Source organism: Neolamprologus brichardi, chromosome 22 (assembly GCF_056152115.1).
Source record: "Neolamprologus brichardi isolate AB-2024 chromosome 22, ASM5615211v1, whole genome shotgun sequence".
Lineage (NCBI taxonomy): Eukaryota > Metazoa > Chordata > Actinopteri > Cichliformes > Cichlidae > Neolamprologus > Neolamprologus brichardi.
Window position 1 is genome coordinate 34,613,850 of NC_142124.1, and position 27,276 is coordinate 34,641,125.

Sequence of the window (27,276 nt, forward strand, 5' to 3'; positions counted from 1 at the left end):
AATTTTATATTATTGTTAATAATAAATTAATTAAAGCAACAAAACAACCTGAAGAGCCGCTTGGGAGCCGAAAGAGCCGGTTCTCTAAAAAGAGCCGGAAATCCCATCACTAATCCAAACTGATACCATGATACCGACATCATGAGCAGCAGCTCTACAGCTGTGGCTCCAGCAAACATCAGCTGATACTAGAAATTAAATAAATTCTTATTAAAAGCATTCAAATGATCATTTTGTCAGCACAGAGGGGGAGAAAGCTCGTATCACTTGAGGCAAAGAGTCTTTCCTGGACACAGTGGAGACTTACAGAAAGTTATAAAGCATAGAAAACCAAAACAGTTCATTAATCCTTACAAGCCATCCAGGCCATTAAGACGGGCATTATTATGAATTATATTCAAGTCTTTATGTGACAGGTCCAGACCTGCATTTAAAAACAGACTTAATCATCAATGTACACTTCAGACGCTGACATAACTCAAGATTTAAAACAAACAAACAAGAAAAACCCATGAGGGCTTTATTGAATGCTTTTAACAGCTGATCAAGCTTAAACGTGCTGCTGTTGTTTAGCGTGACATCCGCTGGTTTCCTGTTTCTGGCGCAAAGTGGGAGATAAACAAACAAGAGAGACGATCAGCTGATCATTGATCAGTTTCATGACTGAAGTAGCAACAGGAGAGAGAAGTAAAGGCAGTCGTGCAGCAAAAACACAGAATAACTCCAGCTTTGTGTCTTTTTCATTCTAGCTGAACTGGTTAATCCACCACCTTTCATTGTTTATACCGTTACAGAAACAAACAAACATAAAAATGAAAAATCACCATCGGCCCACCGGGTAAATGCCCGGTGGGCCGATGGCCAGTCCAGCTGTGCGGTCAGCTGGTGGGTAACAGGCATCTCTGAAAACGTTAGAGCACAGATGTGTTTATTCACCATTCTAGTTATTATTAATCTCTCTTCCACAGTGTGGAAACTGAAGGCACCACCAGGACTGAGGCACTAACTTAGACGACGATCCTCACATGATTGGTGCTGCTGTGAGAGACGGGTTAAGTCAGATTAAACTAGCAGCCTGATGTTTTTTCTTCCTACAGCATTCAGAGGTTTGTCCAGAGGAAAATTACCTAGCTGGGATTAAAGCTGACCTCAGATCAGCTGGAGCTGTGTGCAGACTGGGCTTCGGGTCACACGATTTGGCTTTAATTATCTGAGATTTGGAGGTTTTATCCCTGCGAGGATTATCACATTAAAGGCTGGAGCAGCATTTAGAAGCAGAACATCAGTTTGTCTCCAGAATCAACTAATCTGAGCTGCTCTGATCCACTTCCTATCGTTCACCCTCTCAGCAGACTGCATGCTGGGCTGCCATTCACAATGCTATGCAGAGGGATGAACATGCTAATAGATGCTAATGGTTCTTGTAATCGACGAGCGGCAGCTGCAAGGGGACAAAAGCAGTGGGGTCTGAGGGGACTGTGCTCATTCTGAGACATGATGTGAGATAAAGCACAGGAACAATATTTAAATGGTCATTTGTTTTGCTTATTGTGCACCAAACACATGTGAGGTCACAGCCGCCAACACTAGAGGATGCAAACGTGCGAGACCACACAAGCTCACAACAAAGTGACGATCTTGTTGTGTTCATTTCAACCGTGTGACTCAGATGAAGCTGTGAGAAACGGGAAAATATTTGGAGCGTTGCTGCTGCAGATGAGTGACTTTCAGGCTGTTTTCACTTCTTCATTTTAATACATCAGGATCAAAGGCTCAGTGTAGCTGCTGAAATGCATCGTGGGAAACACAGCGTAAGCAGGATAAAGCCACCCAATAACGACCATTAAAACCACGCAGCAACAAACTAAACACTCCTGTCTGGCACATACACTCACACACCAGCTACAAACACACAACCACCTGAAACTGTGCAGCGACGAGAGCCAATCAGTTTATTGCAAAATAAAAATACTAAAATAATGCAACAAAAATTAAACAGAAGCTGAAATGATTCATACCCAGGTAAAAAATAAAGGAAAAAAATGTATACAAATACGCACACACAAACATTTGTGTTTGCGTGTGTGTGCAAAATAAATAAATAAATAAAAATATAAAAAAATATATATATATATTTTTTTTTATTTATTTAGTAGGGGTGCAATGATACTCGTATCGATATTGAACCGTTCGATACAGTGCTTTCGGTTCGGTACGCATATGTATGAACAATACAACATTTTTAATTTATTTTATCAACTTTCCTTCTGACGGTGCTGTCTGTGTTGAGCGCTCAGTGGATCTGCGCTCGACAGTGCAGCCTAGGCGGAGTAGTCGAACGCAGATTCACTGAGCGCAGGGCAAGCTAGCAAGACAGAAGCTAAGCTCGTTGCAACACGGCAAATTGAACCTCCCCCACCCTCATTCAGATCTGACCTTTGGAACTATTTTGTTCTTCATGTGACGTATGACCCTGAAGGTAAGCGCGTCATGGACTAAAGTAAAACAGAATGTTGGATGTGCAGGGTTTAGATCCCACCCTGGGTCAACACACCTGAATCACACGATTAGCTCATTACCAGCCTCTGGAGAACTTCAGGACATGTTGAGGAGGTCGTTTAAATCAGCTGTGTTGGATCAAGGACACATCTGAAACCTGCACCCTGGACTAGAACAAGGCTCAACAAACAGCCATCACTGCAGAGCTGACCAACCGACCCTACCAACATTTTAAAGTTAAGCTGTGAAATCCTGTTTTAATATGTTGGTCTTCTAAATAATTTCATATGTCACAGGCTCACCGGTCCCACATCATTTAGGAAGGCTTGTCTGGCCGTCTTCTCGAGGTGTGCTGGGTCATTCTGATCGATGTGGCGTCGCAGCTGACGCCGACTCGTTGTCTCTAACAGCTGCTCACACCTAAGCCATCCCTAATGTTGAGCTGTGCTCTGCTCAACTTTCTTTGGAAAGTAAATGTTAACAGCTGACCTGCCTCAGTTTGCCTTCTCTTTCTTTGCCAACATCAACAGTTAGTGGGACAAAAATGTATTTAGTCAGTCGTTGTGCAAGTTCTCCCACTTACAAACATGAGGCCTGTAATTATCATCATAGCTGTACCTCAACTATGATGAGAAAAACTAATCCAGAAAATCACTTTTAAAGAATTTATTTCCAAATTATGGAGGAAAATAAGCATTTTGTCAGTAACAAAAGTTCATCTCAGTTTGTTTTGTACCCTTTGTTGGCAATGACAGAGGTCAAACGTTTCCTGTGAGTCTTCACACGGTTGCTGGTACTTTCCTGCATGCACATCTCTAGAGCTGTTGTTCTGGGGCTCTCGCTCGGCAACAACTTTCAGCTCCTCCAAAGATTTTCTATGAGGCTGAGATCTGCAGAGTGGCTCGGCCACTCCAGCACCTCCCAATGCTTCTTACAAAGCCACTCCTTCACTGCCCGGGTGGTGTGCTCGGTATCATTGTCATGCTGAAAGATCCAGCCACGATTCATCTTCAGTGCCCTCACTGATGGAAGGTTTTCATTCAAAATGTCAGATAAAGGTCTCATTCATTCGTTCCTTTACACGGATCAGTGGCCCTTTGCAGACAAACAGCATGAAGCATGATGTTTCCACCCCCGTGCTTCACAGTAGGGATGCTGTTCTTTGGATGCAACTCAGCACACAACAAGTAGTTTTATTTTGGTTTCATCTGACAAATGCTCTGTAACAAACTTCAGACGGCTTGGAGATGCACTGGCATGAGCAGGGGGACACGTCTGGCACTGCAGCATTTGAGTTACTGACTGTGGCCTTTGTTGCTTTGGTCCCAGCTCTCTGCGGGTCGTTCACGAGGTCCTCGCGTGTGGTTCTTGTGATCATTTTGACCCCACGGGGTGAGATCTTGCGTGGAGCCCAGATCGAGGGAGATTATCGGTTGTCTTGCATGTCTTCTGTTTTCTAAAAATTGCTCCCACAGCTGATTTCTTCACACCAAGCTGCAGATGCAGTCTTCCCAGCCTGGTGCAGGTCTACAATTCTGGTGTCCTTTGACAGCTTTGGTCTTGGCCACAGTGGATTTTGGAGTGTGACTGTTTGAGGTTGTGGACAGGTGTCTTTATACTGATAACGAGTTCAAACAGGTAACGAGTGGAGGACAGAGGAGCCTCTTACAGATGTTACAGGTCTGAGAGTAAAAATCTTGCTTGTTTGTAGGTGACCAACAGTGTTGGTCAAGTTACTTGAAAAAAGTAATCAGTAACTAATTACCGATTACTTCCCCAAAAAAGTAATCCCGTTACTTTACTGATTACTTATTTTCAAAAGTAATTAATTACTTAGTTACTTAGTTACTTTTTAAAAACACGATTTACAACCTGAATAGGTGATAAAGCGATAGATCTTTCAGCCCAATTCTACTTTTTCTACATAATCATCATACAAAATGTAATCAAATAGAAAAGTCTCTTTTTAAAACTTGTTTTATTAATTTTAATCTTTTAACTTTATGCATCAAGCAAACATTTAATTATCTGCAACATTCTCTGACTGGAAGAAATTTGTTTAACATTTAAACCTATTTTCTGCACATTCCAGCACATAAAATAAAATATTTTGTGTGTTTACACTCAGTCTTTCAAATAGATGCAAGTAAACCACAGCAGAAAATAAATAAAGTCAAAGACTAGCGGTCCTGTTGCTCTATTTTCACCTGTAAAGCAGGAGTGGGGCAGGCGGAGGGTTACCCTGGTGCAGGTGTGCAGCGGTCAGTGGAAGAATCCGCGAGTTTCTCTGTCAGTTTCCCATTACGTCGTAGCTACTCGGTGCTTGTTTGGAAGTTTAGGGGTTTTTTCGCTGTAAAAAGAAGTTTTCTTCCCACGCACAACGGACACTAATGTTTTTGTCACTTTTTATGGAATCAAACTCAAAGTAAGGTCAGTACTTCCACGCTTTAAACGCAGCACGCTCATACTCTCTCTGCACTCGATATATGATCCATTGTTGATCTGCACACAGCTGTTGTCACGAACGTCGCACTCGCTTACGTCACTGTCATGAGACATTCTCGCAAAAAAATCACGGTTTTAGTAACGCAGTAACGCAGCGTTCCTACAGGAAAGTAACAGTAATCTAATTACCGTTTTTGCAATAGTAATCCCTTACTTTACTTGTTACCTGAAAAAAGTAATCAGATTACAGTAACGCATTACAAGTAACGCGTTACTGCCCATCTCTGGTGACCAAATACTTATTACTTAAGTCTTAAAAAAAAGACGATGTGATTTTCTGGGTTTGTGTTTCCTCATCGTGTCTCATAGTTGAGGTGGAGCTGTGATGAAAATTACAGGCCTCATCTTTTCAGTTGGTGTCTGACTAAATCCTTCCACTGTACCTGCTTTATAAATGCTGGAGTCCGGACGATTAAACAGCTGTGCATCGTAAGGGTGAAAGTTTGTGTTCTCGCTGCTGCGTGGTCGTGGAATAACCAGGAAAATGTTCCCAACTGGGAAAACATGAATGCAGAGTCGATTTGTAAATGCAAACCTATATTTAAACAGGACAGTGGAGGCCAAACAATCCTCCAATCCTTCCTACGATGCAGCTCAAGACTGCCCTTGGGGGGGTGGGGGTCGCTGCCTTGCTCCAGGGCATGCTGGGAAAGTGGTAGCGTTCCCATGGTTTCTATATTTGATTGTGACAATGGGGACATTAAGCAGCTGCTGAGGTCAGCGCGCTGCTTCTTTGTACCGTTGTTTTTGGTCAGCGTCACATTAAATTGACGAGTATGTGAGTGGAGTTTCTCTCGAGCTGATTTCACATGAAATCAATCAGAATGATGTCATATTAGAGATGTGAACAGACTTCAGAAAACACTGAACCGACTTCCTGTTCTGGGTCACGACCTCTGTGTGGCCATAGTAGGACTGAAGTTTGTCTTCAGCTGTTTGAAAACAAAGGAAAACAACTTCCTGCCAACAAATATCCTGAACAATGCAGTCGTGTTTGCTCCGATCAGAGAAGCAGCAACTTCAGCTTTCTCCTTTGTTACCGATCAATAAAAGCATCAAACATTCAGCATCATTTCTTTATTTCAATACAAAAACATCCCAATCATTCTTTTCAATGCAAAAGTAACAGAACAAAAATGTCGTCAGTACTTGATTTTACTCGAGACAACCTCTTGTTTGCATGATGGAGACTGTGAGGTTTTTCCTGCCGTTGTACAGCCAAGGATCAATAATACTGATCAGCTTCTCTCTTATCAAAGTGCGGGCAAAAGGTGTGTTTGTAGTGTTCGTCATGGAAACCACGAAACGTATCCTGGTCAAATGTGACGTACTACGGTCTGACAGAACACTCCACCTCCTCCTCCACCCGTCTGTCCTCCTCCTTTACCTTGGACAGTTCCACCGGCTCTGCTCCCGGTCCTGGTCCCGGCCCTGGCTCTGACCCTGGTCCCGGCCCTGGCTCTGACCCTGGTCCCGGCTCCGGTCCTCCTGTTTCCAGAGGCTGAATCAGCACCGTGGTTAAAGCTGTGATCATCTCCACCTGATCGTCCATCTGCTGAAGGCTACACACCGAGGTGAAAGACCTGCAGAAGAAAAAACAATACTGCCATCACACAGTCACATGACATACAGCTGATGTCAAATATCCTCCAGCTATACCTCCATCCAGGCTTTCCCACCTGTGCATGACGTGCTTCTCCGAGCTGAGCGTGGAGGAAAACTCGCTGAGCCAACAGGCCAGAGTCAGAGCCAGCTGATCCAGACCCAGACCGTCCAAACCCCCAATGGACACCAGCTGAATCCACTGGGTCTGTCGAGACCACAAACACGTCAGCGACACATCAGAGGGGCGGACGCGTGAGTCGCACAGGTGAGCTTACCTGCAGGAAGTCCCTGAGCACCCGCGTCACACAGACGTCGAGCGGCTGCAGACGGGAGCTGCATCCTGACGGGATGAAGATGACGTCCGTGCAGACCGATGACAGAGCACGCCTGAACGCATCTGTCTGGTGGCCTCGATGGACGTCCGCTATCAAGAGACAACTGCTGTTACGCTGCGAGGCCACACAGGGGCGCCACACCTGCAGGCAGAAAAAGGAAATCACATCATCAGTTTTTGGTGACCCAATCCTCCTGCTCGCACAGCAAACTAGTGTCAGACCTTTTCAATCCAGATGCGCAGGCGGTCCTGATCCGTGAATCCCTCTGGTCGAGCCTCCAGCACCACGTTCTCAGGAAACCCTTCAGGAATATCAGGGGCAGCGCCCGTAAAGAACAGCAGGGGGGGGAGGAAGCCGCCATCAGACAGAGCGGAGAGGATGACGTCAAACACGGGCCTGTCTTCAGGCGAAGCGTACAGCTGGAAGGAAGCTGGGCTCTGGCGGGAGAACTTGTCTAAATCGATGAAGACGGGCAGCTCGTCCATGCAGCCCAGAGAGCGAGGAGACCGACTCTGCACAGAACCAGAACGGTAAACGCCAACGACTAATCGAAGTTTGGTTGGTGCATTTCAATCAAACTGTCGGGCCGGATACCTGCGAGCGGAGCGTGTCGATGAAGCGGCGGCTTTTGTCGTTGAAGCTACTCGACACGTTTCTGTTGGCGGTCTGCGGTCCGAGCTCGTGTCTCAGCATGAAGTCCACGGTCCAGCTGTACCAGTCCTCCGGCCGGCCGTCCCCTCCCAGAGCGGCCCTCGCTGCCAAGAGCAGCAACTCCTCCGTCACAACCTGCTGCTGCTCCCGCCGCTCCAGCACCCACTCCGCCATCTCCTCCGTCTTCCAGCTCCACGTGCGGTGCCTCAGGCTGCGCTGCTGCTGTCGGATCCACGAACGGATCGTGGCGGGAGACGTGCGGTGCTGATGAGCTGCCACTGTGACGCCGTGGCACAGAGAAGAGAGCACGATGGACAGCTGGGAGAGCAACAGAGGGGGCGGAGCCTGAGAAGGAAGAACACCACCTTCATCAACATCAGCCTGGTCATCAGAGTAAGGCTCCGGGTCATATGTCCCACCATCTACATGCTAAGACATCATAACCCCCCTTTGTGCACATGTAAAGTTATACATGTGATCTCCCACAACATCCATAGATGGCACATGCAATGAGAGCTGGGGACCAACCAAAATCCCCCAAACATCATAACAAACTGGTCAGAATCTGCATGAAAGCCCAGCTGCTCACGATCGATGATGAAGAGCGAGACAGTGAACGGATCAGCGAGTTGCATCAATGCAGTGTCGGGGCTTTCTCTTCATTACTGCAGGATCTTTCAATCTCAAGTGATTTAAGGAGATTGTTGTGATTTGGTGATAAAATTAACCCTTTAAGACCGACCATAGAACCAAGTCTGCCAGAGCTTATATTATATGTTTACATGCTGTGGAGCCATTTTTGGGAGCATTTCAAGTTGCTATACATCAATACAACCATTACAGCCCAGATTTTAATAATATGTCTGCATTAAGTGCATAGTAATTACTTAAATTGTAAAAAAGTGCAATAAACTACAAAAAAATTGAAAATCGTTTTTGTTTTTTAACATATATTTCTAGTTAGAGAAATTTAAGAGGCTTATCCCTCAAAACTGTAAATACAAAAAAGTTGCACAAAATAGTTTCCCACCACAGGAAATTTATTTTGAGTGTCTTCATAGTTTTATTTTTGAAATACACCAATTTTTATATACTGCAGGAAAAACGAAAATAAATATTATAATGCAAATTTGCAAAAAAGCAGCATATGCATCAAAATAAACTATTTCCAGCAGTGTAATATGAGTCCTAAGCATCCCAGAAACCACACAGAAAGTCATAAAGTCAAAGATAACTTTTAAAAACACCAGTATAGGCTCATGAGGCCCTGATGGTAAAAAACTACATTTCCACGAAAATGATGTCACTTCCGGTTTCGGGCAGGTCATGGCGGACATGCGATAGTTCGCGCTGATGGACGTAGGAAGTGTTACAAACAGCTGATCGATCGGCAAAGCGTGTTTCTGGAATATTATGTTTTTGTTGCTGCAAGTGCTTTTTATGCAGTTTTTGCAAAGTTATATGTGGAAGGAAACTGTGACCGAGGACAAGCTGATGGCATAAGATGTAAGTACAACTCCTCCGGTTTCATATGCAAAAAAAATTATTGCGCTAGCTCACGTGGTTGCAGAGCTACAGGGATTTAAAAATAGTTACGCAAAACAGAGCGTGCTGCTCTGACCGGCTTTAAAGGGTTAAACTGGATATAAAACTGAACTGGATGGACTGAATCACAGTCGCTCTCACCTGACCAGCGACTGCGCGGCGCCCCAGGAACTTGATGGTCATCGCGGGTTGGGAGGAGAAGGAGGAGGAGGAGAGAAGGGGTCTGACTGACAGCTGGGTGGAGCTGGAGGGGAGGAGGTGGATGGGGATGAAGGCTCCGCCCTCACTGCCAGAACATGTGCTGCAGGGTTAATGTTTAAAAAACAAACAGGAGGGAAAACAATGAAAACCTTTAACAAAAATAACTGAATATCGTTTTGTCTCGTTGCTCTGAAATCAAAGTACAAATATCACAGAATCCGTTTACAGACCAAAGACCTAAACAGACCTTTGACTCATCAAAGTCGCCTTTGATCCAGCAAACATCCCCAGACTATCACACTTCCTCCTCCATGTTTGACAGTTGATGCCACACACTGTGGACCCGTCCTTTCACCTACTCCACGGCGTTCAAAGATCCTCAGATTTGATTCATTAGTCCATAAAACCTTCTTCCAGTCTTCAGTAGTCCAACGGTGGTGCTTCAAGGCCCAGACGAGCCTCTTGTCTTATTCTGACGTCTCAGTGATGGTTTACTTGCTGCAGCTCGTCCTGTCAAACCTGCACCTCGAAGTACAAACTGAGACTTGCTCACTACGACCACTATTACCCAGTTTGCCCAGTTTCTGAGCCTTTGATGGTGAAGGAAACTGTGCTCACTGACACTGTGACTTTCTTCACGGTCTCTCTGTAGCACAGACCTCCATTGCTGCAGCACAGCTTTAAACTGTTAACCCGTGTTGTTCCCTGACAAAGGCCTTTTGTATAATTCTGAAATGTACATTATTTTCAGTTTGGTTTGGACTGTTTATCCTCTGGCAGTTCAGCACTTATCTTTGTACCATTTCAAACTATTCACTGGACTTGAATTACAATAACTGGACCGGTTTTGTTTGTGTGTGCGCGTGTGCACGCGCATATATGGGAGAGAGAGAGGAAGACCATGGAGGGAGATTAGCTGACTATCAGAGGTGCCTAAGAAGTACAGCAAGCTGTCCATACCTGAGGCCTTGGAAGCTGCCAAGCAAAGACTCACAGCCTTGGCCAGCCGCTTGAAGAGATACACCAGAGACATCGAAGGCAGGAGAATAAACCAGCTGTTCTCCACAGAACCAGCAAAGGTGTACTCTCAGTGGCAAGGGAACAATAATAAGAGAACAGCACCACCAAGGCTGGAGACGGAGCAATACTGGAAGAGCATATGGGAGAAGGACGCAACCCATAACAGCAATGCTCAGTGACTAGTGGATCTGAGGGCAGACCATAGCGACCTCCCTGAACAGGGTCCAGTAACCATCACAGTGGCAGATATCCAAGAAAGGGTCTCCAGTATGAAGAGTTGGACAGCACCAGGGCCCGACATGGTTCACGCCTACTGGCTGAAGAAGCTGACTGCACTCCACGAGCGTCTGGCAGCACAAATGAACCAGCTGCTAGTTAACGAGGGACACCCGGAATGGCTAACCGAAGGTCAGACGGTCCTGATCCCCAAGGACCCCAAGAAGGGACCAGTCCCCTCAAACTACCGACCAATAACCTGCCTCAGTACTACATGGAAGCTCCTGTCAGGCATCATAGCGGCTAAGATGAACAGGCACATGGGTCAATACATGAGCGGGGCACAGAAAGGAATTAGCAAGAATACCAGAGGTGCAAAACACCAGCTGCTGGTAGACCAAGCAGTCAACCAAGACTGCAGGACCAGACTGACCAACCTGTGCACTGCCTGGATTGATTACAAGAAGGCCTATGACTCAATGCCCCACAGCTGGATACTGGAATGCCTAGAATTGTACAAGATCAATGGGACCCTAAGAGCCTTCATCAGGAACTCAATGGGGATGTGGCGTACAACACTAGAGGCCAACTCCAAGCCCATAGCACGAGTCACCATCAAGTGATCTACCAAGGAGATGCTCTGTCCCCACTGCTGTTCTGCATAGGCCTGAACCCCCTCAGTGAGGTCATTAACAAGACTGGCTACGGATACCGACTACGAAACGGAGTCGGTATCCTCCAAGCTCCCAGGCCTCTGGTAGAGGACCCGAGCTTGGAGGATAAACCGCCCACAGGGCTGAGCCGGTAATTTATTCATTTGATAGAGTGTGTGGTTGGTTTTTCTGATGTTAATTTGTCATATTTTAATGTAAACATCTTTTGCAGCAACATGTTTTCATACACACACTCACACACGCTACCTGTCAGACTGTGACTGTGTGTCGGCTCCACTCTCTCTCGGCTCTGACACAGTTTCATTCTCATAAGTCATCCCACTCTCTGAAAGAGGAAAAGAGAGTCAAACCTGGAAGAGTCCATCTTCATCATCTATCAGGGAAAACTCAAGTTAGCTTCATGAGGTGTGTAACAGACTGGGGAGGTTTCCAGGCACAGCTGTGATAGGCCCAGACACAACCCTGAGTGGAGTAAGTGGAAGTAAATGGACGTATGTGTGAGTGGATAATGATTAAAACTACTCCAGGTTCACATTATTTAGCTCCATTCCTGAGCTGATTCACTCCTGAAGCTCTCACCCTCTCACTATCAGGGTGAGTTATTTTGCTGTGGCGCCCCCTTGTGGTCACATCATGAACAGCTGTGCAGGACATGGAACCAGTTCCTGACACTTTAAATCATGTCAGAATAATCATCTGAATCAGGCAGCAGCGCTTCTTTGACCCATGCATTTACCTCCCACCTGAGAGTGTGCGCTTCACCTGTGCACGTTACCTGTGTGCGCTAACATGATGCAGGTGTGCTTTGGCTTCTCTGTCAGATGATTGGCCATCAGGTCTCCTCTGCAGGTCAAGAGTTTGCACGTCCCACACATCAACACGTCTGGCAGCCTACAAACACACAGGAGAGCAGGTCAGGTTCCTGTTCACCTGTAGATGATTGATCACACTGATTGATTCTGGGTCTGGTTACTTGGGGTCAGACTGGAAGATGGTTTGGTACGGCGGCACCTTCTTGCAGGTCGCGTGGTTACTAAAAACAAAAACAGTCGCACGGTTCAGGAAAACAAACAAAAACAAGACATTTAAAAGACTGAGATGACCAATCAGAGGCACATACTTGATCATGTGGTTGGCGTAGGAGGTGGAGCAGCAGGTGATGAACCTGCAGAGCGAGCAATGGACCAGAGACGGGTAGTGCGTCCTGAGGTCAGGAACTGAGTTCAGACACTCGAGGCAGCGCTGAAGCGGCCGAGACAGCCTGAGAGAGAGAGAGGAAGTGAGGGAGAGAGAGTGGCGCCGCCCTGCTGGGCGAAGCTGTCAGCAGCGTCTGAGCCACACAGATATAACACGTATTTCTACTAGAATCTACTCTGCTCGACTGGGTGTTGGTGTTTTCACTACAGTTGACACCCACATACTGTGCATGGTTGTTAGAGCACTGCAGCCGGACGTCCTGTGACGTCATCGGTACGTGCCTTTAACGTCACAACAGTGGAGCACGTCCACGTGAATCTGGTGATTCGTGTCAGTCTGAGTGGACCACAGTGTTGTTTTATCCAACCATTGCCTCGACTGCCACGTTAAAAAAAAAGAACTTAATTTTCGTGAAAGATACGCTCTCGTGACTCAACGAGTGACGCCACTGTCTCGTGATGTCACATTTTGGCTTGCCGTGGACCCTCAGCTGAGCAGTACCTGGTACAAGGTGCGACTCTAATGAAAAACCTTAAACAGAGCCGACCCGAGCAGGTACTTGTGGCTAATGAAACGTTTCTTCTACATCTTTATCTAAACAAGCGCTTCTAACAACTCGTATGCGAGCAGAATATTTTAGGTATTAAACAGCAGAAATGCTTGTTTTTTGAAGACCCACACACTCACATCCCACAGGCCCGTTCTCCCGTGGCTAAACACGTTAAATGGAAGAAGAAGTCACTTGGATGGGTGACGAAATGTTTCTCCCACTGAAAACGTCCACATGAACAGAATCAACTTTTGGACAGTTTAAACTCTGGCGCTCTAAACTCTGAGGGGCTGTGCGTTCAGCTGCCATCGGTTGATCGTTTGAGCCAATAAAAACTCACGGTAATGAGGTAGTGTTCATGTCAGTTCCTCCAATCAGAAGTAAGGCGAATACCCCACGTGGCCCTAAACGTATCCAGCCATGCGTCTGTAACTGGGCTGTAAATGGCGATTGTTGATGGAACTGGCTCTGATGCGTGGGCGCCATTATCAGTAGCTACAGCAGCTTCCGGCTACCGCTTTAGCGCACGTGGGACACTACGTGTATTTGTCAGTGAAGTTTGGTCGGAGCGTGGTGAAACTTTGAAGGCTCGGCTTGGTAACCCGTTACAAAGTCGGGAGAGGTCATAGCTCCATGTCTGCGTTTAGTGGACGCAAAATCATGGCTTTCGCTGTTTGGGGGTCATAGAAATTATTTATATACGCATTTAGCTGAGACTGAGGTTTCTGTGGATGCCACACATGTCCATATTTACATAAAAGACCCCCCTTGAACCCGGTACCGGGGGCTTTGGGACTATTTTTCCCAGTTTATTATTTTCTTGAGACTTCCCAATGACCCCGGGAACCCCAGCTCTGATACCTGTCCAGGTTCAGGCTGAGCAGCAGCGATCTCAGCGTTTCCACTGGTTTCCTCTGAGGAACTTCCTGTGAAGGCGTAGGAAGAGCAACATCCACGACCTGGAGCAGAAAAAGAAAACGTGAAGAAGAACGTGAGGAAAGAAAAAACTTTATTCACACATGCACCCCTCTCCATATGCTTCTGCATTTTTGGGTAAAACTACAAACAGTAAAAAGCTAAATGAAGGCCGAGGAGAAAAAGAAATAAACAGAATCCATTGAAAAGATTCCTTCCTTCCTTCCTCTGCAGCAGCCTGAGCACAGACGCTCAGAGAAGCCCAGCTCGTCCAGGGGAACACCGAGGCCAGCCGAGAGATTTAATCTCTCCAGCTCTCCAAGGTGTCCTGGGTCTGCCCCGGGGCCTCCCCCTGGTAGGACGTGCAAAACACCTCAGCCAGGAGGCGCCCAGACTTAGAGGCGATATGAGGGGACATCTAATATCACAATATTTGTTGGCTACATCACGATATGTTGAAATAACCTCCAAAGACAAATGTTATTTTCAATCATATAGTGTCTAAAATTTCACTGCTTAACTCATTCAAATCAACCAGCCAATGGTTTTTTCTGCTTTGAATCCAAAATATGTGATGTGACATGTTTTATTTTAACTGTTCTTTATTTTATTTATTTATTATTTTTATTTTTATTTTAACCATCAGGTGCACAGAGGATTCTGCCACAGAACGTCTGTGGTCAACACCTTCAACAAAGGATCAAAAGGACATCCAGCAAGAATTCATGACACAAAATAAAACATGAAATTTAAAAGCTGCTCTTTCGTGAACATATTAAATTAGTGCTGTCAGCGTTGAGCTCGTTAAAATGACGTTAGCGCCATAACTGCATTAATGCGGCAAATCTCCATTAGCGAGTTATCGCAGATCGCCCCGTGCGTGGGGCTGGCCAGCATCAATGCGTTAGCTCGTTAACGCGGTTAGCTAGCTCGTTAACGCGGTTAGCTAGCTCGTTAACACGGTTAGCTAGCTCGTTAACGCGGTTAGCTAGCTCGTTAACGCGATAGCGGCGTCCAGCATGGGACGATCTGTGATAACTCGCACAGACACAACAGAAAACAGCTGGTTCATGTGACGTGCTCTCTGGTGTGCACACAGACATTTAAAAAATGTGGGAGGGGGGAATTACTGATGCAGTCACAGCGTGTGGGGAGCAAACAAACATGCAGACGTCCAAATGTTACCATGGCAATATAACTCTATTGTTACCATAAAGACATTTCAACCATTGCACATGGAAAAACTCCTGATACATCGAGTATATTCAATATATCGCTCAGCCCTGATTGGAGGCGCTGAATCTCTCTCCGCTTCACACATGACTGCAAACGTCTGCAGTGCGAGCTGGACGCCGTCACTCGAAGCGAATAGAACCACAAAAAGCAGAGATGAGGTTCTGGGGCTAACAAGCTAATTTCCAGCTTTCTGCAACAAAGTATTTATTCTAACATCTTTGCACTTACCACACAGTGTGTGTCTGTGTTAACGTGTCAGCTGTTTGTAAACAAACCTTTTGGTAGATTTTCTGTCTCTAAACAGGAACAAACTAAAAATGGTCTTGGATGGGAGAGCAGATGATCTGGATCTGGAAGCTCAGGCGATGAGCGTTTCCATGCTGCTCACCTTGCATGAAGCAACAGTTGTCTTCGGTCCTTCACCTTCAGATTCTCCAACCACAGAATACGCCCTGACCGTCACCTGCAGACAGAGATACTCAGTAAAGGTGAGGCTTCTCCAACAGGAGTTTAATTATCTTTAAGGGGTTTAATTATGTTTATTAATTATCTGTAATTAGGATATTGGTTCCTACCTTGGTTCCAGGTTTGAGTCCGCTGAGCTGAGGTGGTCTGATGTGCGTCCTGTGATACAGAACTCTGTGCTCAACCAGCTCTTTGATGTACAGGAAGTGGAGACGACATTTATCACAGCCAAACTCGCGCTTCCTCTGCAAACATGCACCAACACACAGAATTAAACTCCACCTCAGTGCAGATGATACACTGCTTTACACCAACAAGCCCGTTCCTCTTCGGTCCTCTCCAAACCCTCAGACTTTGTCTCCAAAAACAAACGCTGATGCTGGTATCTGTCCAGTTCAACAAAGTCAGGCTTTCTTTGCATTAGCTGGTCTGATAAAACCTAAAACCCCAGTCAGGGATAACGGGCATCGCACCAGTGGACGTCAGCTTTCTCTGTTAAGCCGGGCTTCCTGTGTGCTCACGTAAGAGGGACGTAACATTGAGGGAATTGGACTCCTGGCTCCCTGCTCGCATATCTGTGAAGCCAGACAAGGTTACAGAGGTTTATCTGCAGGACGAGATCCCAGAACCTACTGGAGGGATTATATCCAATGTGGTCTTATGTGGTCTGGAAGAACATATTCCAGGAGAAACGGGTATATCAACTACAAGGACACCGATGGTGTTCCTCCTAACTCACTGGTCTCCTTCCTCTACATCTCCAGGCTAAAAACCCTAAACGTGGAGTTTCAGAGTCTAGACCAACCCTTTGGAAATCTCTCTACCCACGGACCCACGTCATCATGGTGTTAGTCCAATAATCACACAACTGGCACAGTAACTCCAACTTTAATGTAGGGCTGGGCGATATGGCCTAAAATCCATATCACGGTATAATTTGAAGCATGTGCGGTAACGATATATATCACGATTTATTCTTTTCTTCTGTATAACGTATTTTACAGACTATAAGGACTTAAAATCCTTTAATGTTCTCAAAAATCGAGAGTGTGCCTTATGTATGAATTCTGGTTGTGCTTACTGACCTCCAACTGATTTTATGTGCTACACGGCGCTCAAACATCTGTCAAAAATGTTGTAGTACGACTTTGCTAAGCTACGAAGCCGCACTGTTTGATGGATTGTTGGAGCATTACTGCTACCGTAGTCTGGAGCCTCACGGAGGAATCTGGGTCCTAAACTCCGTCTTCTTCAGGTCCCAAAGTCAAACGAACACTGCAGCATCACTGAGAGTTAAAAACGGTCTAAATTCTTTCATCTTTAATAAAATGATCAGTGTTGCTGCTTTATCGGGTGTAACAATTAAGTTTAACATCCATGAAAACAGAATTTATTACATTTAACGGAGTTAGAAGTTAGCAGGAAGTTAGCTCGCTAGTTTCCACCTAAACATTTCATACCATGTTCTGACTGAGAGATTTTTGAAACTAACTCAAACGGACAGCTCTGCTGTCACTTCCAACATAAATGAAGACAGAAAACTAAACAGCAGTGACGTTTGCAGGGTTACTGAAGTTGGGCTAGCTGGTATATAATGTTGTGCTACGTGATCGCTAGCTACACAGCTATGTTAGCATAACAAACACAGTGAAGCTGGAGGATGAACGCCAACTTTTCTTCACTCAATAAAAGTTAACGTGACGGATTCTGGTGGTCAGGGACAAATGCAATCATAGCAGGATGCTGTACACGGCCCAAACTTCAGTCAGGAGAACAACTGAGATAATCCATCCACAATACGAGGTTAGTTATTAATATACTGCAACAACATGGGAACAGAGCAGCTGCAGAGAATTCAACTTTACTGAATCAATGTTACAGAAGTGGAGGAAGCGCAGTTTTTGGCTTTCCTCATATTCCAAAAGTGCTTCATCTCGTTGCTATGACTGTCGCCCGCCATAATTTGCAGATGATGTTTTTAGCTGCTGCAATGCTTTTGACCAAAACAGGCGCAGCTTAGAGCGGTATAGTCAAAATCTCGACCGTTGGCCAAATTTATATCGTTTCTACCGTTTATACCGCCCACCCCTACTTTAATGGTCGCCTTCTTTCGTACAACCACAAAAAAACTGACACTCCAAACTTCTACTGCCCCTTTCCCACCTCTGCGTAGCCATGCCCCACCCCCACTGGACACTAGCGCACTTCAACTCTCGCGGTTCTTTTAGGTTAAACCCTTTAGCTGTCTTACCTGCAGCAGTCACCTACCTGGTGGCGGATAAAGTGCTGCTGGTAGCAGGTGTTGCGGCGCAACACCCTGAGGCAGTATTGACACATGAAGTTTCTGGTGCTGGCGTGACACTCCTCAAAGTGCAACCACACATCTGAGTAGAAGGACGACCTGAAGCCACACTCCTGCAGACAGAAAGCAGGGCACATGAACTCTCGGGCCACAACGAGCACTGACGAAGGCGAGGGCAGCTTTCTGTGCTCGGAGTCGAACCTGGCAGATGTAGGGCATCTCTCCGGGTTTGTGGGTGGTCTTCATGTGCCACAGGAAAGCAGGGTCACTTTCAAATGCCAGCTCGCAGATCCTACACGTGGCTGCGAAGCCAAATGAGAAACAAATCCATCACTGCATGACAGACAAACCTGAAGCATCCTTTTTACATCAGCAGGCCATCCTGTGACCGCTTATGCTGTCACAGACCTTTGGACTCGCACTGATTGTGGACGGCCTCCACGTGACTCTGCAGCTTCCCAGCAGACAGGAAGTGACGGAAACAGTGAGGACACGAGAACGCAGAGTCGCGCTGAAATATCATGGACACATGCTGCTGCATGTGACTCATCAACCTGCAACACAAACAAAGAGTCACAACTGAAGACACAAACATCTAATGACTTGAGATCAAGTCCACAGTTCATGTCACGCATCCAGGAGGCACATCCTGCTGCTCAGGTAACAGAAGGCAGGTTTAGGACAATCTCCAGTCTCACTCGATGTTGTTGCCGAGCGTCTTGGGGCAGTGGATGCAGCGGTATGGCTCGCTGTACTTTGCGCCCATCAGGTTGCATTTCTTAGGGTGTTGTCCGGGGGCGGAGCCATAATAAAAATCCTCCACGAGGATCACAAGTTTGCCGTGAGGCGCGCTGGGCAGGGATCCAAACAGATCTGGCTCAGAAGGGTCGCAGAGGGAAGGAAGCGAGGCGGAGGCGCTAACCTGGCTGGTCAGGAGATCGCCAGGTGACCAGTGAGCCCTCTGAGAAGGAGAAACACCTTTAGACTGAGGAGACACACAGGAAGGAGAAGACGTCACATAAAAAGGTTCATCGGTGACTCTCGGAGCAGATCCTCATTGATCAGCAGTGTGAACTCACAGCAGAGGGTCCTGCTCTGGTTTTGGACACCCTACTGTTGGTGTGAGAGTCTCTGCTGGGTTTCAGGGTTCTGATTTTGTCCCGGCTCCCCCTGTGCTGTTTGCTTTTCTTCTTCCTCTTCAGGCTCCTCAGACTTTGCATGATGGCTGGGCTGCACATCTGAAGAAGGGGAAGAGGGTTTAATCAGGCCGTGTGATGACACAGGTAGAGGTGTAGAGGTGGCTGTGCAGGACTTACACACATGAATCCTCGCAGCTCTGTGATCAGTTTGTACTGCGATGTGCAGACGAGGCAGTCGGGGGGGCGCACGGGACCCAACTCACCTGAGGGGGGGGACACGACAGCTGAGTACATATCCAAGTCTGTACCTTAGCAGACCTGCACCTGAATCAACAACACAGTCCACCTCACCTGAACCCAATCACAGCCCTGAGTCCATGATAACAGCACTCAGAACTGAAGCCCCCACCTCACCTGAGTCCCAACCTCATTCTTTATCCGTGTTCCCTCACACGTCTTCACCTTGGTCCTTATCACAGGGTTAGGGGTCATCTTTGGGTTTGTGTCAGCTCTTTATCAATAATGAAGCTGACTAAATCACCATGGTAACCTGACGCTGCAGGTACAGGTCTACTGACAGCCTGACAACTGACCAATCAGATCACAGGACTGGGAGACGGAGGTACCGTAATCTTCAGAGGTTTGTGATCAGGACCTAACTTTACAGTTAAGAACTTTCTTTTATTATAATGTGAAAAACATGAATGCTTGATACACAGTAACTTGTTATTTTCAAGGTTTAGACTCGGGCTGCTCGATTATGGCAAAAATGATAATCACGATTATTTTCACTGAAATCTCGATTATTTAACAATAACAATGTTGAATAATGACTTTAAAGATTGTCAAAAATAATATAAAATAGTGCAAATACTGATAACAGTGCAAATGTTTGCAATATAAGAAATAAATGTAAACATCTATGTTTAGTGAACTTTGCAGTGTTGCTCTGTGGTGCAGCTACGACACTGTAGCAAAGTTTACACACTGTGTCTACTTGATCCACGTCTGACTGAACCCATAATGTTTCCACACCACTCAAGTTTTTTTTACCTCTTTCCAACCAACAGCATCACTCTCCTCTCCAAATAACTTCTGCTGAGTTTTCCGAGCTTCCCTCGGGTCCTCTTAATCAGCGGTCCCCAACCCCCGGGCCTCGGACCGGTCCGTGAGTCGTTTGGTACCGGGCCGTGAGAGTTGAGGCTCAGGTGTGAAATGTATAGTTTTCAGGGTTTTTATCGGTTTTCAGCGTTATTTTGTTATCGTTTTTATCGTTTACTCAGTTTTCCTGGGTCTTTTCACGTGTGTTATGAATAAATCTTCTTTTTTTCGGTACCGGTACTAGTTTTATTTTGTTGTATTTATCCGCGACACCTTAAAGGCCGGTCCGTGAAAATATTGTCGGGCATAAACCGGTCCGTGGTTGGAGACCGCTGCTCTTAATTGTTGTGACACGTGTTCGAAATGCAGAGAGGTGCGCTCGATTTGCCACACGGAGCAGCGCGAGAGTAAAGCACGAGGGAGGGGCTAATAATCGGCTCAGTCATTTTTAATGATCGTTGAAAGATCGTAATCGAGATTAAAATTCGATTAATTGAGCAGCCCTACTTTAGACGACACACAGTTTTGGGGCCAGAGAACATCTGCAGGACAAATCCCTCCAGCCTGTAATCACGCGCTGCATCAGAGCTTTGAAAACATTCATCCAGTTCCATAAAAGGAAAAAACTACTATTCACTGATTTTAAATCTACTTCTAATATGATTGATCAACGTTTTATGTTTGTTTTGTGGAGGAAACTGGACCAGCTGAAGGTACATTTCTTAATCAAGTCTTTTAATACATTTAAATCAGCTGTTTCTGAAATACAGGCCGGCAGTAGAAGGAAGCACCGGCTCAGCCTTTCTGTGCACAGATGACTGAGCTCAGGCAGTCTTCATTCACAGGTAACTCTGGTAAACTGGTAAACGGGTGTATTGACTGCAGACCCAAAGCTAAGCTCCATCAGCAACTGTAGCCGTGACAACCGCCTGGTTACTTTGTACCCAGCAGCTGTGACAGAATCAACATGTTTTCTCCATCTGATCTCCTCGAGGTGCTGGTTTGGAGAACTGACAGTCAGGTGTGAACCTCAAATGTATTAATACGGTTCAAACAGGAAGGCTAACTGGAACAACAGCGCTCAGTTTTTGTTCTGATCCTTTACATGAGTTGAACTCTTACGGGCTTCCTTTCTGTAAGAACCGCTAAAAACATAAAAACCAAAGAAGATCAAAAAACAAGGACAAACTAGGAAACACTGTATGCTGAATAAAGGAGGTGAACCCTGACATTTAGCACTAGTTAACTCTTTGGTCATGTTGAATTAAGCTGAACACAGATTCTACTTTATTGTACGACACAGAATGACTTGATTTACAAGCATCTGCAGTAAAAATAGGGGTAAATGAGCAGGTTTACCCAGATGATAGTTTTTATGATCGCTGAAGTCAAACAGGGGCTGAAATTTAGATGTTCTAACTCTGTATGGTCTCGTCTTGCTTAGCGTCATGGCGATGAGTTCACACCGCCTACATACTGAGGTACGACGGTTATTTATTAGGCTTCTCTATCATCTCTGCAGACTTGAGCACACAGACGAGTTGTCAAACCTTTGTGCAGCAGTGTGTGCGGTGCTGCAGATCTGCTGCTCGGACGCTTTTTGGGCCTGCCAGGTGCTGGGGGGGGCGTGGCCTGCGATGAGGCGAATGGTGCAGCAGAATGTTGATTCTTTAACCCGGTCGGAGGGTTGAAGTTCACGTTGTGGTCGATCAGAACCTTCTGAGCTGCTTCACCAGAGATCACGCCTGGAGCACAGAGTCTGCGTTAGCCTGAGGAACACCTGAACTGCTCCACGTCTGCTGGCGGAGGGATTACCTGTGATGATGGGTGTGGGGGCAGGAGCAGGGGAGGCACTCAGAGAGGCAGTGGTGCTGATGTACTGGATCCCTGCAGGACTGTGAAGGGTCAGCGTGACGGGGATCTGGACCGAGGTGAAACCACTGACTGAACCTTCAGGATGAGCGAGCAACTTCAGCTTTGCAGTGCCCCCTGCAGGACAGACGCAGAAACACATGACACAACATGAGCCGTTTGATCAAAACAAACCATTTTTAGGATTTCAACCCTTGAAATGCCAGTTTACACCTTTAAACCACTCAGAAAAACTGGCATTTTCCATATAATAAATAGCATGGGGGACATCGGTGGTGATTAGTAGGGGTGGGTTTCAATAATTGATTTATCAATTCAAATCGATTTTATCTTGAATAAAGTGATATCGATTCATTAAATCCTGAATCGAGTTTTAAATATAAAAGTATTTTGCCAGAAATGCCAGAAGGTTAAAGTTCACAAAACTGTTTCAACAACCACCAAACAGCTAAAACAGCAAATGAGCACAAAGATATAAACAAAGCACAGACCTGACGAGTTAGTACTGACTGATCAGAATTAAAACATTTCTGACTGTTTGAGTCAAAACTTCCCAGATTCAGATCGAATCGGTTCTAGAAATCAGCGACGATACCCAGCCCTGGTGATTAGAGCAGGGCTGGGCAATCTCAGGCCTCGAGGGCCGGTGTCCTGCAGGTTTAGATCTCACTCTGGGTCAACACACCTGAATCACATGATTAGTTCATTACCAGGCCTCTGGAGACCTTCAGGACACGTTGAGGAGCTAATTGAGCCGTTTAAATCAGCAGTGTTTGTCGAGGACATCTAAAACCTGCAGGGACACCGGCCCTCGGGGCCTGAGATCGCCCAGCCCTGCTGATTCGAGTCTTAGAGAAAATCTTTTGCCTCTCGACACATTTTGGACAAAAACGCCACATTTATTTCCACTGAAACCACATTTTTAATGTCTCTGCCACTACAGTATAAAACCTGCATCCTGTAATGTCAGCATTTTATTTTGAAGAACAGTCGTGATATTTGACATTTTTACTCTATTTTCCCGGATTCAACCCTTCTCCTGTCGTAGGCCGATGCATGACACTTGTATTACTGCCAGTTATATGATGGAGCCGTGTGACCACCATGTGAGTGATGTGTGTGTCTGATTCTAATCAGGATCTGAGTCATCAGTAGAAACAGTTATTATGCAACTTCAACAACAAAAGATAAACAGAACATATGAACTATGAAGTGATATTCAGGCTATCCAGGAAAATAATTGTTTTTCGTGAATTATTGTAATAAATACTTAATTCAAATGTTTAAACTGGCATTTAAATGATTAAAATAGTGAAAATAATTTAATGTTTTATCATTTTGAAAAGGTCTCAAAGTCATTAAGTGATTTATGGAAAAAAAAGCAGAAAATAATATTGTCGTATCAGGATTTTATGGCAATTTTGTGTGTTTTTGTGTGGAGGGTCAAACATGAACACAGAGCTTCAGGCTCAACGTTCAGCGGCGACTGACTCACGAGGGCAGATTGTATGAACTACAGACGGCACGATACCACTTTTTTTCATGTCCGATACCGATATCATAAATTTGGATATCTGCCGATATAAATCCGATATAATGTATTTTTAATCAATAAATCTGTTTTTTTTTAATATCTTGCTGCATTTTGTATAAGTTTATACTCAAGTTTAAATAAACAACAACACTAAAGCTATTCTGTTATACCTGTGTGTAAAAAATACACTGCACCCAAAATATTTCATAGTTCAGCAAAACTGATCAATCTAATAAACTTAAACCTGCTCCATCCTCCCTATTCTGGTATTTTAAAGAGTACTTAGCAGAAATATTAAGCAACCTGACTAATAGGGTTGCAAACTCCCAGCAAATAAAAAAAGGGAACCACCCTCTTCCTCACGATGATTAATCAACGTAATCAACTTTAATTTAATGCACATGTAAAAAAATGCATAGAAATAAATTATTTTTCCACAATAATTAAACAGATTCAACATCTTTCTTCAACAGAACTGCAGACTGCACAGATGGTTCCCAAAGGAAAAAGTACTATAGCTTACTAGGGTATATTAGACTCAACAGTTACTATATACAGTAATGGACTTCTATACATTTTACATCAGATTAAAACTTTGGGTGTAAGATTCAGATAATTATTTATTAAAAGCTCGACATTTTAAATGAGAATAAGAAAGAAAAGTATGTCTTTGTGCCCCCTTTTCCCTGTTAATGCCCTATCGGCCCCCCTGGCTAAACTTTGCTAGATCCGCCCCTGCACAGTTACGTCAGCTGTAGAAAAAGATCCTGGTGTAGAAATAATATTAAATAAATTCTAACAACAGCTGATCAAGCTTAAACGTGCTGCTGTTGTTCAGCCGCTGGTTTCCTCTTTCTGGTGCAAAGTGAGACAAAAACAAAGAAGAGAGACGATCAGCTGATCATTGATCAGTTTATGATTGAAGCAGGAGAGAGAGAGAGAGAGAGAGAGAGAGAGAGGCAGTCGCTCCATATATCGATTGTTAAGCTTAACGTGGGAATGCTTTACAAACATTCAGAGATGAACTTACACACTTGCTTTACTTCTCTCTGGGAAAACTTCCTCGGAGATGAAATGCTGGTTTGGTAGCGAAGCTACAAACACACACAGCCGCTCTATCACGTGACCACACTGCTGCGACGTGCTACGGTTATGGGCAGAGTTACGCCGTGTCGCAGGTTTTGTGAGGTGCTTTTTTGATATTTAATGGATCGATTACATTTTTTATTTCTCTCTGATATCTGATCCAGTAATTTACGTCAGTGTCAGACCGATACCGATACGTAATATCGGATCGGTCCATCTCTAGTGTGAACAAAGATATTAATGAAGTACTTCTACTTGAAAGTGTTTGGGACTGACCTCCAGGCAGCAGGGGGACCAGCTGACCGTTGACCCTGAAGCTTAGAGAAGCGCCTGCAGACTGAACACATCACATGTTTGAAATGTTGCAGATGATCTACAATCAACAACCAGCAGCCGATCTATAATCAAAAATCAACCAGTACCTCCATCGCGCTGCTGTCTGTGAGGGGCCCACAGCTGCTCTCTGCATTCGGCTGGACTGGGATAGGGATGATATGGACTGGTGGGGGGTCAGCGTCCTCCTGCAGACCTGAACACGAGACACACACTTAATCAGCTGACTGATCACAACAATCAGCCAATTTGAATTTAAGAGGAAACTCTACGGTCACTTTGCTTTTATCAGGTGCTGAACTTTATCCAAATGCTAACAGCTTCCTACTGAGATCCTACAGACTCGATCATATTTGGTCTGTTTGATCTGAAGGCCTCACTGATGTTAAATTCCAAAGCTTTTGGGTGAAGGCCGCGTCCGTGGTCCCACGTTAGTGGACTAATCATCACAATTGGTACGAGACTTACTCGTCATTTAAAGGGGACATGAGACGCTACATATATAAAGACTAATTTACGTCATGGAATAAAATGTCAGCATTGCTGGACCGCTGCAGAAAGATTAGGAGGGTGTAAAGTTTTTCAGCAGCCTCTAAAATCTTTGCGCTTCCCTGACGAGCATCATTAATAAATACAGATTCTTAGACACGGCCGTTAGTTAAGTGAATCGAGATAATGGAAGGATAACCTGCATATGCTGAACTCATTTCATTGTAAAGAATTGTTTGTTTGGGGTTTTTTTTAACCTTCATCATCCATTTCTTGCAGGACCTCTTCCTCCTCTTCATTACATTTCATCTCCTGGTCAGCTGTGCCTCCCGCTGGCCTCTCCACCTCTGTCGTCATCTCCTTGCCTGCTGGAAGGACACACCTGTGAGACAAACCTGCACAAAAACTCGAGGCTCCAGCTAGCAGCTAGAACCACCTCTGTCAGTGTGCACCCATCAGCCAAACATGCCTCTAAACATGCAAATATTTAGCATGAATCCAATTTGAACAGGTGAGTTATAAAAACATTCACCAGGTACAGTTGTTCTGAACAGGGAAATTATCTATAGAGACCTCCTTTTTAATACAGTCGAATAAATCAACTCTGCCATTCAAACAGGACATCAGTCAAAATAAGCTTTATAAAAGCATTTCACAGGAGTTCCTAACAAAGAGCATGTGGCTAATTATACCAATGTTATTTTTGAACACAAAAGGAAATCTCAAACTAAAACTATTTCCTTCTGGCTTAAATCTTTGAAAAGCTCAAAGAGTTTAGTGTTGCAGCTCTACACAGATCTGAACCCTTTTCATTCATAAATATGTCAGCTGCTCTGTATGAGCATTCTGCTAGTGGCTATCTCAAAGTTAGCAGTGCCAACTTCATCAATAAGGAGTTCCTATTAATATTTTAGTTTCAACAACAAAGGGATTTCATTAGTACCTGATAAAGGGAGTAGCTCAAAGTTGTTATAGTTGACCCTAAACTCTATTAGAAGCAACAGAGCTTAAAAAACATTAATACATTTAGTTCATGAGCAAGTTTCAAAACTCAGTTAAAACACATTCAGTAACCACAGCTGCAGCTTAGCATGCTAAAGCTCAAGGACGTTTCACTTACTGATTTCTAACTACTAAAAGTTGAGTGATAAAAACAAATCTGTTATCTTTCCCTGCAGTCTCTCCACACTGCAGCTTAGCATTGAGCTAACTCTGCTAACTAGCCGAGCTGCTAACTCAGAGACTTCAATAACTCTGGATGACATCCATTGAAAAAGTATACCAACCAGACGCTTACCTTATCCGGACATTTAATGTGCAAAACAATTATATATTCCGTTAAAATTCCGCCTGTGAACAGTGTGCTTTTCCTTTAGGAATAAAATGAATAATGTGTGGTCTTCACACACACGTTAGAGATGTCGTTTGCTCCTGCTAGCACAACCGTATCCCTCCGCCAACAACCTCCCGTTTGAGCAGCTGTTACGGGACTACATTCAGACGGAGCGGAGTGATACCTCTCCGTGGGGCTCACAGCAGCTGTTTTGATATGTGGCTTATTAAATGTTTTCTTCCTCGTAACCGGATGTTTTTGCTTATCAACGATAAATACGCTCAGTTTAAGCACCACACTCTGCCAGTTTAAGTAGAGTTCAGCGCCATGTCGGCACGCTAACAGTTGTGGCATGCTTCTTATCTTTGGCATGCTAATGCTAAGCTAATTATTAGCAACGCAGAATTAATCAGTTTGGGACTGTTTTTATTTACAGAGTCTATAAACTCTGATTAAAGACATGAACCGCGACC

General features: G+C 45.0%; 1 protein-coding gene across 2 annotated transcripts; it reads right to left on the bottom strand.

Moving 5' to 3' along the window:
- Positions 1-5,996: 5,996 nt before the first annotated feature.
- Positions 5,997-26,927, bottom strand: pogza (pogo transposable element derived with ZNF domain a). Of its 2 annotated transcripts, none has more exons than XM_087835178.1 (25): positions 26,768-26,927; positions 25,728-25,835; positions 25,071-25,177; positions 24,925-24,985; positions 21,972-22,145; positions 21,707-21,901; positions 19,233-19,318; positions 18,996-19,154; positions 18,615-18,901; positions 18,325-18,470; positions 18,118-18,218; positions 17,883-18,029; positions 15,725-15,859; positions 15,538-15,612; positions 13,860-13,957; positions 12,372-12,512; positions 12,225-12,284; positions 12,027-12,142; positions 11,498-11,576; positions 9,282-9,441; positions 7,539-7,940; positions 7,166-7,456; positions 6,885-7,085; positions 6,684-6,814; positions 5,997-6,587 (listed from the first exon to the last, which is right to left on the bottom strand). In XM_087835178.1, exons 2-25 carry the CDS (start codon positions 25,825-25,827, stop codon positions 6,335-6,337), a joined length of 3,705 nt encoding a protein of 1,234 aa, XP_087691304.1. In that variant the 5' UTR covers positions 25,828-25,835; positions 26,768-26,927; the 3' UTR covers positions 5,997-6,334. The 2 variants fall into 2 exon arrangements, with proteins under 2 accessions (XP_087691304.1, XP_087691305.1); XM_087835179.1 differs by having other exon boundaries at positions 25,728-25,838.
- Positions 26,928-27,276: the final 349 nt, after the last annotated feature.

What these genes read in the sequence shown, in the direction of transcription:
- pogza (XM_087835178.1), bottom strand. Translation starts at nt 25,827, where the DNA reads ATGACGACAGAGGTGGAGAGGCCAGCGGGAGGCACAGCTGACCAGGAG. An exon ending in GCACACACTGCTGCACAAAG is followed by an intron (nt 19,319 to 21,706) that starts GTTTGACAACTC and finishes CCCCCCCCTCAG; the next exon opens with GTGAGTTGGGTCCCGTGCGC. An exon ending in GCCGCGCAGTCGCTGGTCAG is followed by an intron (nt 7,941 to 9,281) that starts GTGAGAGCGACT and finishes CTTCCTTCTCAG; the next exon opens with GCTCCGCCCCCTCTGTTGCT.